Raw genomic sequence first — 14,921 nt, forward strand, 5'->3', positions numbered from 1 at the left:
GTGAAATAGGGGAGGGGTAAATTAATTACCCCGTCCCCTGTCGACATTCTAAAATTCAGGATGCCATTGTCGACCGTCGGTATATCATATCACACCTATCTCTACTTAGGGCATATCCATGAATTAGGAAGGATCAAAAGCCTCATCCCACTTCATATGAAAGTAGCAGCGCCCCCTGGTGACATAATGAATCTTCCCAGAGCAATTGGGAGTTGTAGTGTTTTACACTAGGAATTGTTAGATTGTCTGAATTAGTATTATAGTTATACTCAGAGCCGGCCTTAGGCATAGGCAAACTAGGCAAATGCCTAGGGCATTTGGTATGCTTAGGGGCACTAGCAGGATCTGATGATTAAAATGATATGCAGCATGCCTATATTCTGTGTGTGACTGCGGCTGTATCTGCATACGAAATGCTACGTTGCAGTGTATTCCTGGAAATCACTGTAATGTAGCATTTCATATGCAGATACAGCCGCACACAGAATATAGGCATGCTGCATATTATTTTAATCAGCAGAAGCTGCTTTTGTATTCTAGCCACATAGTAATGCAAATAAGATGCATTTTCATAAACAAAAGGCGCCCGACGTTAGCAGAGCTGCCAGCTGACTCATGCCAGGCATCTCCTGCAGAACTAGCGGCGGTGCTAGGGGGCACCAGCCAAAATCTTGCCTAGGGCATCATATTGGTTAGGGCCGGCTCTGGTTATACTCTACATAAATGATTTTATTATACACTGTAGTTGCTCATTTTTTTGTGAAATAAAAGTGTAGTCATACAGTATGTAAACACCTGAAAATTTTTTATTTACCATTCTAAATAAAAAAGATCATAAGATCCATAGGGCTAAAAGGGTATTTCAGTGGATATTTCAATGGGGACCTGCATCCCAGCATGGCCCAGCAAATACACTTTGATCCAGGCACCTGGTTTAGGGAAAGTACAATTTTGCTCCGAGGATTATAATAGTAAATCAAGAGAAAACGTAGGGTCGGGCGCACCACAGGATGCTCACATCTCTGCATACGGGCAAATCTTCGCATTTGTCTGGTGCACGCAGTCCAGGAGCAACATACGCCCGAGTTTCCTCCAACTGAGCATCAGGCCCAACATATCCCATTTGTCAAGATCCCCCCCCCCCCCAAAAAAAAAAAAAAAGACAAAGAATCACAACAGCAAATGTTTCAGATGATTTTTTAATAAATATTAGCGGTTGACACACATTCACGCACACAGTGTCTTCAAGTCTGCCTGAAACTGCACTGCCAGCGGCTATAAAACAGACTGCGTTATTCAATTGTAAGAGAAAAAAAAAGTATCGCAGGGAGGGGGGGGGGGGGGGGAATGTATCTTAGAAAGAGGATTTTTTTTTTGGGGGGGTGACAAAAGAATCTTCAAGGCAGCCTACGGTAACAGCCTCATTCAACAGGATCCATCCCCTTGTGCAGGGAGGAGGTACAAGGGTCAGAACTGTGAGGTGCTCAATTCAGGACTGTCCTAAATATTGGGACTAGACAGTCTAGGGACTGTCAGACCAACCACTGTGAGAGTGCACTCCATCCTCAAAGATCTGACTGCTGTGACCTCTCTCCATGCAGTCCCTTATCTCCTATAGCAACTAATGGCCCTGGGGTTACGGACAGGGCTTGATGACAGAAACACCAATCTCTGCCTAATTAATACTTTCATAGCCAATGAAAGACAGCAGTGGGTCCAAAATGGCCATGCTATCCCCGCAACAGTGCAGAACACACCCAAACATTTTTGCAAACTACACCCATCCCTTCCCAGCTCTTCCCTATACAGACGCACCTCTAACTAGATTCAGAGTATTACTTTTTAAAGTGACAGTACATGTACTTGTGCAAAATAACTTAATACAGTGTGTGGAGGAGCCGAGATGGTGGCTATTGAAGAATGGTAGTGATAGACCGCTGGACTTTCTCCTGACCATCAAGAAACCCATTGCTAATGAGGGACTACAAGCAGAGATTGTGCAGAGTCTCAAGGCTTTCAGGGCACATCTCTTTCACCCACCTTCTCAATCAGCAGGGGTGAAAACTCCACAGTTGTTGGCTATGTGGAACAAAACACCAAACAATACGAAACATCAAGAACAATACATTAGGGTTTGCAAGAATAGGATGGCCGCAGAGAAGCCTTTCAGAAACCATTGCTTCTCCACTTAATATGATGCATGCTGTGCAACGCGTTTCTCCATGAAAACTACTGTCAAATTGAGAACCTCAGCTCCCGTTGGATGCAACGTATCAGTACTCTGGCTCAAAAAAGTGGAAAAGCTTGGCTTTCTGAAATGCTCATCTGTTAGCCCAGGGAGGGTTAGAGTATAAAACAGCAATGAACATCTTTCCTACTGAAACATTAGCTGTCCAGCATCCAGCAGCAAAACTGTTCATGAAACATCATCGTATTCATCAACATTATCACACAGACTTTTTAGTACAGTACTGTTCTAAAGAAATACTTGTTACTGCTGTGGATCTCTTGCTCTCCACTGGTATTCCATATCCATGGTACAGTTGACAGACCCACCTACTGCCTAACCATTTCTGGAATTAGCGGTCAGCAGAGTTCATTGTCAAGGGCCATGACAGGACTTGTACCTATTTCGAGGTAGGACTTCACATTTCATAGCTGGGTTGAGTTGACATTTCAACTGTCTGCAAGACCTTGGGGTTATGTTTGGGTTGATGAAAAATATCACACAAAATTAATCTGTGCCGATTAAACGACTGCACAGAATTAAAGTCATTACAATCATACACAATGACACTAAAATAAGAAGGCCTGTAGGTTTCTAGCCTGCCTAAGGGCCCTGTCCAATGCTCAAGCACACAAGTCAAACCGTCCTTTTCTTTCTTTGTTATTTACAACGAACTGACAGAGTCTGGTGAGGTATTTTATGCACATATCACCAATGGGTCCCGCCCATTGTTACATCTCCTGCTGTGTTTGCAAGGCCTCTGTCTAGTGCAATAAACACACATACATCATTTGGGGATACTGGCAGTGAAATAAAATTCTGCAGCTCAGCCGAGAACCCCAGAACGCGCTGAGCCTACAGTGAAATGCGTGGTAGCGATGACGTTAATTACACAATACTTTGTAGGCCTTTGACTGGAATAATAAATTAACACAAAAGGTCATCTGTCTACTAGCAAAATAAATTAATAGATAATTGGTCTACGTAATACATGTAGTCAAATAAATCAACAATAAAAAAAAAGTCTCTTGCACAAGATTTAAAGTGTATTGAGCCTCGAAGCGCAAAACATCAGCGCAAGAATATCTTTAGAGTAGCTGCGCACTTGTAGTTGCAGAAGTACGCCTACTTTCCACTAAAGTTCTTGGGTTTAATGAAAAAGAGGACAGTGTCGTGGATAAGCAGAAGAGGGATTGAGGGTGACAGGTACACCAGCGCAACTATTTATGTGGCGCAGTCATAAACGAGATTTAGTGGAGCAAGATTAAAATAACACAAAGAGTTGGAGGGAGGGGCATATAACCAGGTACAGAAGGACATGATTTTTGCATCAACCTTACTGCAATGCATTGTGTGTCTTCCTGTTGTACTTTAGCACATTTCTTAGGTGGCTTTGCCCAACATAAAACGCGTTTTCCAACACATAAAGTGCCGCATGGAATAAAAGCGGCTTTGTTTTCTCCTCTGTCTCATAATTAATTTATGACATAATTTAGGCTAAAATATTTTCAAAAAAATTGTAACATTTTCTTTGGGGAAAGGGAGTTGGGGTTCTAAAGTGGTAAGTTGTTGGGCATCATTTGACGTTTAGCCATTTTCACAGCGTCTCTTCATATTTTTTCCTGCCCATTACTACTAGCTAGAGGAGACATCTCCTTTGAGTAGAAATTAGTTGTCCACATTGCTGGGTGCTGCATGGGAAATATAGTTACAATAGTGCAATACTAACGCGTTTTGCACTGCACAGCCAATGTGGGTCGTAAAAGATGTCCTGTGAAAGAAGCAATTCTGTTGGCTGATCCAATATCCAGTTTGCTACTACACTAAATTGTTTAAGCATTAAGTGCAGTCTACAATTAGATACTGCTAATAAACACTAGTGATTAAAAACATGAGTTATATGACCTCCACCCCAACAAATTTTAAGCCTCCATAATGTTACTGGTCCCCAGCAAATGTTCACGGAATGAATTAAAATGACCTAGATTATTTTCTTGCCGTATCCAGAACGATTATTAGCCCTCCAAATTGAGGGAAATTATTGGACTATTTAAGTGGCCAGAGAGAATTTTTTTTCCGTACCCCTTTTCCAAAATACTAACTTTTCAAGAATATTGGTTCCACCCAACAAAGACTGTCTCCAGTTGGTGAAGGCTACAGATACACTTTATATGTTCTGCGAGAGAGAGGAGCTGATAACATGGCTAATAAAAGGTGCCTCTTCTACTGGCGAAGAGTTTATTTCATCAAAATAAAATAAATAAATAGCTAAGATTATATAGTAAGGTTGCCATGGAGTGTCTGAACTAGAGGAGGTTGAACCAGGGTCATTCCTCCAAAAAGGCTAGGTGAGAACGTCACCTCAGGAGGATCCATCTTGGGTTGGCGGCTGAGATCAAGTTCTCACCTTCTCTCCTGGACCCTAACATGCCTCTCCCCACCACCCCCAGTGTTCTGATCACCGGCTGCTTTGCAATTAATTGCAGGAGAAAAAATACTGTAGAATGACACAAGTCTCATGCAATAACTGTAGTGCAGTGAACAACGGAGTGAGAGGAGCAGTTTAAGAAGAGGGACAGAAAGTATGAGGAATAGTCAGAAAAGGGTGAGGGAGTGATAGGAGAGGAGAAGGAGCGGAAGTAACACTCCTACCTCTACTTGTCTTTCTACGTCAGTCACTGTGGGCATTCTTGCAGGCAGCGGACAGCAACCAGGGGTGAGCGGTGGGGTGGCTGTGTACAAGTGCCACCTAATGTAGCAGAAGATGGTGACACACCCAAGGACCACACAAGTAACCAGGGCTAACATTCATAGCTCACAGGGCTGCAAAAGACTCTATTAGACTCTCAGAATAAAACCAACTAAGTGCTTTCTACAAATAATACATTCCGTTGCGGCAAACAAAGGGGGCGCTGTTGTTTCCTTATCAGGAATGTGTTCGAGATCAAAGGCCAGAATCGCAGTGCTGGTTTGGAGTTAACCAGACTCCCCCCGCAAGCCAGACTGTGGTTAGTGCCTCTCTATTTAACTAGAAAGACGAAATCTCAGAATTGAATGCTAAAGCTTAATTAATCAACGGTGCCACAATATCTCAATATCGGGGGAACGCCCATGTTAAAAGTGTCTCTAACGTCTTGCACTATGGACATGGCCAAACCGGCAAGTTCCAGGTAGACTAGTAACTCTGTTTCTAAAGGAATTCCATAGCTGCATTATGGGAAACCCGCCCCATAGCAATCACATTCATCCACATTGACCACCGAGGTCAGAGGTCAAACTCTCTAACTTGTCACCGGAAAGTTACCACGAGTCTCTACTTTGAATGACAGTGGAAAATTTTGCAAAAATACATTGAGACCATGTTCATTCACTACGATATTAGAGCTGTCCAAAGGAAAAGGAGGACAACCATTTCAGAGACAAAAAAATGTTCCTTTTGACGATCCACTTCGTGATTTTGTCCTTTAAATATCTGAAAATGATGTACTATATCCTTGGAGTAGCGGCTCTATGACACTACCAGAATGCAGTGTATTCCATATTATTATCACCGATGAGACGAGTATCCTAATAACTCCTATCCTTGACGGGAGCTAGAATCCAGCAATCTATTCCCTACAGGTGTCAGCGCCCAGCACTCAAATCTGTACAGGTGCCCAGGTTGTCATCCGGTCGTCCGAGAGCACATGCCCTCCCCGGCTCTGGCCAACAATGAGTTCCCTCCCCTGCGGAGATAATCCGCAGGAAGTATCAGTAGAGGTTGCTTGTCATGACAGAGCATCTTCCTCATGAGGTTCTGTGGTGGCATCATTCAGCAAGACCCCCTGCTGCAGCCTTTGCAAAGACGATCTCATCTAGAGAACAAAAGAGGATGTTACACAAGGTATTCCAATATATATATATATATATATATATATATATATATATATTCCTGTCTCTTTAAAAGAGTGAGACAGGGCCTAAACACATGATAGAAGCATGCTGTGCATTTAAAATCCAAAAGATGCCTGTGAGCATTGCTCAGATTTGTGTAAGTCAGTGTAGGGACTGACCAAATGGGAATGGCCGTGAAGGGGCTGGTCAGCTTAACAAACTATTGCAATATTTTGGAACTAACATTCCCTGAATTCAGATGAATTACAGTTTGAAGTGTTAATATTAGGTGAGTGCTGAATTTGTATGATTTTTTTATTTAAATAGTGTGGTCACAATACCACTGGCACCGCGGATGTATGAGTGCTGTGGGTTCTTGCCTATTGTTTATATATATATACAGGTACAGATGTGTCTTCATACATATAGCCTCAATACGCCACGCAGCGTGATATACATAGAGCGAATGAGCCGTCAGGTCCTGTGCAACTCTGCTAAAAAGTTGGGCGTCTGCTGAAAATGCATCTTAGTCACAACGCGATGCAGCTAGGATGCATCAGGAGACTCTGTGGATCATTGGATATTTTGTGTGTGACGGAGTCTGTATACGGAGCACAAAGGAACTTGTATTGGAAAACAGCTGCGGCTGCTACATTGTAACACTTTGTATGCAGCTTCAGAGACTCAGTCGAACACACAGATATAGAAGTCTCGCATATCGAATTAATCAACGCAGTCTCCTGGTGCGTCCTAGCAATCACATTAAGATGCCTTTTTTTCGGCAAAATAGTTTCCCGGTGATAGCAGAGTCTTATGAGACCTGGTGCTCCGAGAGGGGCAGTTTGGCGCAACTGTACATCCTTTCTTACGGATGCTTCACAAAATGGCCTCTCTCGAAGCGCCAGGTCCCAGCCGAGTGTCTGTGACCTGGCGCTACTCATTTTTGAGCATCTCAGGCGTGCCGGGCATCTAGCAGTATATAGCGTACGGACAACCAGTCAGTGAGGACACATCTGTACAATTAAAAAACAATACCTTTTTAAAAATAAAAATCCACATGTGTAACAGTAATCCTGACTAGTGAGATCTGTTATATTCCGGATATTTCTTCTTGGGTGGAATTTTCTGTGATTTGGGGAAGCATACCTAAAATCTACTAAAAAATAAATACCCTTTTTGTTTCTTTACAGAAGGGATTATTTAGAGTTTAATTTTAAAACTTTGCATTAACTGTCGATTAGAAGAGTATTCGGGGGAATCTCAGTATTTTTTATCCAGGCTGTAGCTAATTAGATGAAGATGTTCCCTGATAAGGTAAATGACTTTGGGATAACTAGTGCTGCCTTTCTGTACAGTGAGATAACCAGTGCTGCATCTTCACTTATGGCGAGCCTGTGTAAGTAACGACATGTAGGTTTTCACTTTCAACCTAACGTATTTTCCTGCCGACCGCTCATATACAAGCCGGCGGGAGAAGGAGACGTATCTCACTCTTCACACTGTGCTCCAACAGCAGTCAAGCCACAAGGGTAAACTTGTCATGGGTTGCTGTCTCCCTTACTAGACGGAGTCGGAGCATGCACTCACCTCATCCAGCAGCTGTACCGATGCCCGCAGTGTCTGTTTCCATTTCTGCACTTCTGTGTTGTGGAAACGTTTCTGCAGCTCAAGAATCTCTGCCCAATCCGCGGAGGTCTGCGGAAACCTCCTAAGGAAAGAGGAAACCATTAGCTCTGACGAAAACAGTCACTAGATAAGCTGATCAGACAGGGGACTTTATGGCCTTATTTTTTGGTGCTACACTTAGGGCCCAATTCAGACCTGATCGCTGAGCAGCGATTTTTGCCGTCCTGCGATCAGATAGTCGCCGCCCACTGGGGGAGTGCATTTTAGCTGTGCAAGTGTGCGAACGCATGTGTAGCAGAGCTGCACAAACTGATTTTGTGCAGTCTCTGCGCAGCCCGGGACTTACTCAGCCGCTGCGATCACTTCCAGGACCAGAACTGACGTCAGACACCCTCCCTTCCAACGCTTGGACACGCCTGCGTTTTTCCAGACACTCCCTGAAAAGTCAGTTGCCACCCACGAACGCCCTCTTCCTGTCAGTCACCTTGCGATCGCCTTTTTCGCACCATCCCGTCTCTATGCATTGATCCCTGTTGCTGCGGTCCGTCGTGCCTATGCATTGTGGTGCAAACGCATGCGCAGTTCGGACCTGATTGCAGGCTGTGAGAAAACGCAGCCTAGCGTTCAGGTCTGAATTACCCCCTTAGGTCCTTGTTTTGTTGTTGTTCCCTAAAATATTGCTTAGTGCTTCATTTGTGCTGAAATATCTCTTTGGCAATCCCCGTATAATAACTATTCCATGCTAGCTAATGCCACCCAGTATACATCTTGTGCTATGGACGCCCCTCAGGAACCTGTGCTTGAGGGGAATACTGCTGATCAGAATGTGAGAGTGACTCTGCCAGGATCACAGACTGGAGATTTAAAGACCAACCAGCAGCACTGTGGTCCATGGACCAGCTGGAGAGTAGTTTTCTGCTCCCTAAGAGCCTGATTCTGAGTCTGACTGCAAGTGCTAATGGCTAAGGCAGCCATGTTCAATACCTAATCTAATGCAAGTAACCCTACCACGCACAAAGCAATCTGGACACCATTGTATCCGCCATAGTGGTGCGGATACAGAGTGAGCCTGCAAATAATAGAGTTAGAAAGTGGGTGGAGCCAGTGTAGAAGTGGGAGGAGACATGGGAGAGCGGGATCCTGGGATCGGTAGCTGGGTCATAGTTAGAAGGGGTGGAGCCGGTGTAGAAGGGGATAGAGACACGGGAGAGCGGGATCCTGGGATCAGTAGCTGGGTCATAGTTAGAAGGAGCCAGTGTAGAAGTGGGTGGAGACATGGGCGAGCGGGATCCTGGAATCGGTAGCTGGGTCATAGTTAGAAGGAGCCGGTGTAGAAGTGGGTGGAGACATGGGCGAGAGGGATCCTGGGATCAGTAGCTGGGTCACAGTTATAAGGGGTGGAGTCAGTGTAGAAGTGGGTGGAGACATGGGCGAGAGGGATCCTGGGATCAGTAGCTGGGTCACAGTTATAAGGGGTGGAGTCAGCGTATAAGTGGGAGAAGACATGGGAGAGCGGGATCCTGGGATCAGTAGCTGGGTCACAGTTATAAGGGGTGGAGTCAGTGTATAAGTGGGAGAAGACATGGGAGAGCGGGATCCTGGGATCAGTAGCTGGGTCACAGTTATAAGGGGTGGAGTCAGTGTATAAGTGGGAGAAGACATGGGAGAGCGGGATCCTGGGATCAGTATCTGGGTCACAGTTATAAGGGGTGGAGTCAGTGTATAAGTGGGAGAAGACATGGGAGAGCGGGATTCTGAGATCGGTAGCTGGGTCACAGTTATAAGGGGTGGAGTCAGTGTATAAGTGGGAGAAGACATGGGAGAGCGGGATCCTGGGATCAGTAGCTGGGTCACAGTTAGAAGGGGTGGTGCCAGTGTAGAAGTGGGAGGAGACATGGGAAAGCGGGATTCTGAGATCGGTAGCTGGGTCACAGTTAGAAGGGGTGGGGACTGTGTAGAAGTGGGAGGAGACATGGGAGCTCAATATAATGAGTTAGATTGTTGGGTCACAGTTAGATGAAAACCGATGGGTATATATATTAGGTTGTGAGGTCAGTGGACTAGTTTAATCTCTGCGATGACGGCTGTCAGTTTAAAGTGACAATAATTTAAAAGGCAATGCCAAGGTGGATCAGGGATCTCACAACCTATTACATATTCCCTGTAGAGGGCAAAGTGTCAGACAATGTTTAGCCCGGATATAACACCCCCTCAATAAACTTACTATATCAGTGTTCAGGACTAGCATCGATGCATCCGGATAATCCCATTAGCAACTAGGAAAATTACGGCTCTCATTAAGGAAAGGGAACTGGCCGAGATTAGCATAAACTATATTAATTTCTGCAGCATTATTGTCATACTACTCAAGATTTATTGCGGTCCTAATTAAGGATTGTTGTGTATTATATTTGCCTTTACTGGATTAGAGCTCTTTGTTTTACTTTCTCTGCTTTAGAAGACAAAATACTAATCTAATACAGGTCTTAGCTCAGACATCGCTGCCTCCCATCGCTGAGCCGGCGCCGACCGCGGCTGATGCATGGGAGACACGTATGGACAATGTATGTCAGGTTTATGACAGATGTAGGCTATAGGTGATTTGTGCACGATATATACGTATGGTGAGACTGGATAATTACCCCTGGGACACAGCGTAACTCTGCCAGGTCTGGAATGTCCGAGCGGTGTGCTCCAGGGACCACAAGCGGTAGAATAGCATCATGTTTAGGACCACCAGGACCAACAAGCTGGACAAAGACAAGGATGTCAGGGTTAAGGGTCACAGAACCAGGGGAGCATCATCTGCATCCGTATCTTAATATCAACGTACCATTCATTCACTATTTCCCAGTGCTGTATCCCTGTGTTTATAATGGAACCATGGTGCACAACTTTATCTTGGGAAGTAGTCACATTGTTGACACTCAATATGCCGACAGGAGAATGCTGTAAGTAACATTACAACAACAGTGTCTCTATTATGCCATCAGCTTTCTCCCATTAGCATATTAACTGCCGACAAAAAAAAACATATGTATTCCCTTCTCCACAGAGACCCCAAGTATACAGATATCATTGTCCTAGAACTCCAAGGGTCAATATTCCAATCTACTGGGAGCTCAAAAGAGATGGGTTCTATTGGAATGTATTTCATATGTGACAATCAGGGGATAACCAGGTGACCCCAAAAATAGAATTTTGTCCCCTGCTGGTACACCCTTTGTTGTAGGAGTTAATCTTAATCTTAATTGTTGCAAACTCAAAAAGAAACCACTGTGAAATGCATTTAACATTTCCAGAAGAAGATGGACCTGAAAACATATTTGCATCCTGATATAGGGGCGTTCAAATATGAAAATGATCAAAGATACAGTATGTCCTGACTGATACTTAATACTATGTAGCAATTCCCAAATCCCTTACATGACTGCAACCATTATATGTCTACCTGCTGTAGCTGTTCCCTGATCTGGCAATGTTTCCAAGGGTCCCATAAGATCACCACACCAGAATGCAGAGCAGACTGCCCTTACCAGTGTGAAAAGATGATTGACAGTTCCAGCTCTATTACCAGTAATAGTGTTATTATTCAGCATGATGTGTCAGCACAATAAATATAATTATTAAAACCGTGGCTTTCTGTCGGACCATCTAGCCTCAATATGCCACGCAGCGCGAGATGACGCACCAGCAGATGTCCAGATTCATTTGTATGTGACACTTGTATATCTGTGTGCGACCGAGTCTTGAACTTGGCGTGGAAAAGGCCGACCTGCTGAATTGTAGCAATTAGTGTACAGGTTCAGAGACTCAGTTGCACACATATATACAAGTCTCCTCATGCGTCCTAGTCACATTGCGTTGCGTCTAAGACGCAACTTTGGCAAAACGGATGCCCTGTGCTAGTCCCGCAGGACCTGGCGCGCTGGGTGGGTCTGTTTGGCATGACTGCAGCAATGATGTATGGGGACATAACTGTAGTGTGTAAGAAAGCAGAGAGGTGGATTTATTACTTACACAATACTGATGATGAAAAGGGCAGTGGGGATGTTGTGCACGGAGCCTCGGTCAGACAGGTGGGAGAGCTGTGAGGAGATACTGCCTGCGAGACAGAGAGGAGGAGAGAAGGTGGTAATAATGCAGGAGGACAACAGTGAAATCCTGTCAAACATATTTTATATACAGCATGCACTTTGCATATATACATATACAAATTACCAGCCCGTCAAAACGACAGAACATTGTCGCTCCCAGAGAGGTCGGGTTTAACTGCGTAAAGCAGCTAACCACGACCAAAGTCGTAGGCATGACGCAAAAGTCCCATTTCAGCGCACAAACAGATCACTTTTTGCGAATTTCTGCTCGCCAGCTTGGGGGGGGCTGCGAGCAGAAATGTCAGTGCCGGCGGCTGTGCTTGCCCGAACGAAGCAACCATTGAATTACTACGTCAGGCGCCATCTAGTGGCCGCCGACGCGCAAAACAATTGAATTTCCCCCATAGAGGTTAGGAGCAGCGTTAGCCTTTTATATATAGAGATCAGATAGGTGAAATGCGTCGACAATAAATATGCTACTTGTGCAACAAAATTCCAGCCGGTGGTCACTCACAAGTATTCTACTAAAAGTGATTTATAATATAGAACAGCATGTAAATTACATTTTCAAAGGCAACAGAAATATAATGATCTGACAGGACAGCAGAATGATCTGAAAGTGGAATCTTCCTCTTCATATAATTACGTTGTATGGGAAAGAATACACGGCTATGTCTCTGCTTGTACCTGAGGTTCTGGAGTGATGGCTTCCCCTCACACTGTCCAGCGGGGCCGAGACTGAATTCAGTGGGTCCGCGTGATGAGTCTTCCAGCTCAGCGTCCGCTTACGTCGCCGCAGCGATGGCTTTTCTCTGACCCCCAGCTCCTCTACGCAGGACTGCTCTAACTTAACCACTGCCTCTGCTAAGAGGGGGTACAAGAGGAGAAGAAGCTAATCATTTGGGAGAAGAGGACAAGGCTGAGGCAAAAAGAGTAAGGAAAGTGATCATGGCAGAGTGAATAATGAAAACGAAGATACGTAATAATAACTATATTCCAGTTCACTGGTAACTAGAGGACATTAATTCTACATTAAAGCCTGTGTGCTTGTTTTTGAGGGTGGCTGGCAGTATTCCCCCCATAGCCCAGTACATGCAAGTGATCCACGGTACCGGAGCATGGCCCCCACAAATACAGTAGCAGGCTTTTATGGGAGGGACTATAGAGGATGCTATCCAATCAGCACCAGTGTCCTCCTGCGGGACAGGCAAGGGCCGACATTTGTCGTTCCAATATAAGGATTTGTAACGGGACCAAATGTAGCACCCAAGAGCGGAAAACTCTATCTAAACCTAGGACTTTGTGCTATGGGGTCCCCATAGCAGCTGCACTTTCTGTTACTGTACACCTCTGGTCATGGCTACGACTATGAGTATAGGGTTCTCACAGACCCAAACATGTTACTTGAAAAGTTCCAGGGGGGAGTAAAAAAAAAAAAAAAAAATTACTACTGTGATTTTGCCATACTATATATAGAGATGTTCGCCAAGTTTTTTTTTCTCCTATGGACACTATTAGGAGCTCTGCTAAACTATTTAAGAAGGGGAGGAAGGGGGGGGCAAGGGCAAATCTTAGGCAATAGATCACATTACTATCCTGCGTGTCATGGGCTGTGTCATCCAGTAAAAGCCATTTACATTAGGTGCTTTATAGCCTTCATCCTTTTGCAGGCCCTGACGTGTCACCCTGCAGAAAGCAGCCATCAGGCAACGGGTGTCGCCGGCATTTACGGGGAGGGAAGAGGATCTCTGTGGTTGCACATAGATTTCCTGGCCTCTTTTACAGAAGGCTTGGGTGTCTCCATGGGTCCTGCAAACTTCCTGATGGTGTTGCAGTGATCCAATGTTGCGACCTGGGACGCAGGTGGGATTACTCCTGCAGCAGGAGGCGTCTGCTTGTACATCGCTATCACTGCTGCTTCCAAGGAAGTGATAGCACCTCCGCCCACATCTGAATGACCCTCAACCAGCTCCTGTCAATTTTCAAACACAGCCTGTAACATGACAGTTGGGAGCTGATTGGCTGGTACTTTATCTCTCTCCACTTTCTTTCTCTCCAAGCTTTGATAAATCTCCCACCCCACAATATATATATTTTTTTTCTCTTTAAAGGTCGCTGTGTAAGAACGTAAGCAGGAAAACACTGTCTTTAACTTTCTGTTGGAGACAGGGAGTATGTTTATGCTAAGGGCAGCCATGAGTGGTCACCAGTGGACGATCCCTGCTTTCCCTCCCCATCCTCCTCTACAACACACAACAAGAAGGTAAAGTGATTCCACCTACAGCTGGGAAGGGGAGTGGTGCAGATAGAGGTGGGGGTGGGCATTGTTAGCACACATATATAGGAGGAGGTGGTCTTATCTGAAAAGACAAAAAGAACAATGGTTGCGCTTTAATAGGCTATTTATCTGCTGCTTGCAGCAGGCACAGAATGGACTAAAAGCGTTTTCTGTACAATAGTTCACACACATTTCTCTATAAATCCATTATTTAACTCACAAAGGAAAGACGTCAGAAATGTTTACTTGAATCAACATCACAGGAGCTCGTTTTCTTACTGACCGCAATGAATGGAAATTCTTTAAAGAGAAATGTATGAGTTTGTGTCTTTATTCATTGCTATTGTGGTGTTGTCATGTCGTAAAGGCAGCTGCCGTGTGGCTTTTAGGAACAGGGTAGCACAGGTAATACATTTATTTGTGCATCGGCAAAGAGAGCGTTTTACCACCACATAATGACTAATGAGGAATCCATTTGGATTAATATCTATTTCCCTTTTCTTATTTTCTGTTTGCATTTGTCTCTAGGGATGAATGAATGCACATATTGTTGAGGGGTTTTGTTGCTATGGTGGTCATTCCAAGTTGATCGCTCGCTAGCAGTTTTTAGCAGCCGTGCAAACGCTATGCCGCCGCCCTCTGGGAGTGTATTTTAGCTTAGCAGAAGTGCGAACGAAAGGATCGCAGAGCGGCTACAAAGTTTTTTTGTGCAGTTTCAGAGTAGCTTCAGACCTACTCAGCACTTGCGATCACTTCAGACCATTCAGTTCCTGATTTGATGTCACAAACACGCCCTGTGTCCGCCCAGCCACGCCTGAGT

The 14,921-nt window shown here is 44.7% G+C and overlaps 1 protein-coding gene across 8 annotated transcripts in view; it reads right to left on the bottom strand.

Moving 5' to 3' along the window:
• Positions 1-1,183: 1,183 nt before the first annotated feature.
• The window catches only part of GRAMD1A (GRAM domain containing 1A), a 268,012-nt gene continuing 254,274 nt past the window's right edge, over positions 1,184-14,921 (bottom strand). For 6 of the 8 annotated variants that reach the window (XM_063942242.1, XM_063942238.1, XM_063942241.1 and 3 more), the window contains 6 exons: positions 14,106-14,183; positions 12,511-12,687; positions 11,747-11,831; positions 10,369-10,476; positions 7,688-7,808; positions 1,184-6,081 (listed from right to left, as the gene is read on the bottom strand). In XM_063942242.1, coding sequence (XP_063798312.1) covers positions 5,995-6,081; positions 7,688-7,808; positions 10,369-10,476; positions 11,747-11,831; positions 12,511-12,687; positions 14,106-14,183 — 656 coding nt within the window. In that variant the 3' untranslated portion in view covers positions 1,184-5,994. The remainder of the gene's footprint in view (positions 6,082-7,687; positions 7,809-10,368; positions 10,477-11,746; positions 11,832-12,510; positions 12,688-14,105; positions 14,184-14,921) is intronic. The other 2 variants (XM_063942244.1, XM_063942243.1) reach the window with 1 other exon arrangement.

This window comes from Pseudophryne corroboree, chromosome 10 (assembly GCF_028390025.1).
Source record: "Pseudophryne corroboree isolate aPseCor3 chromosome 10, aPseCor3.hap2, whole genome shotgun sequence".
NCBI lineage: Eukaryota > Metazoa > Chordata > Amphibia > Anura > Myobatrachidae > Pseudophryne > Pseudophryne corroboree.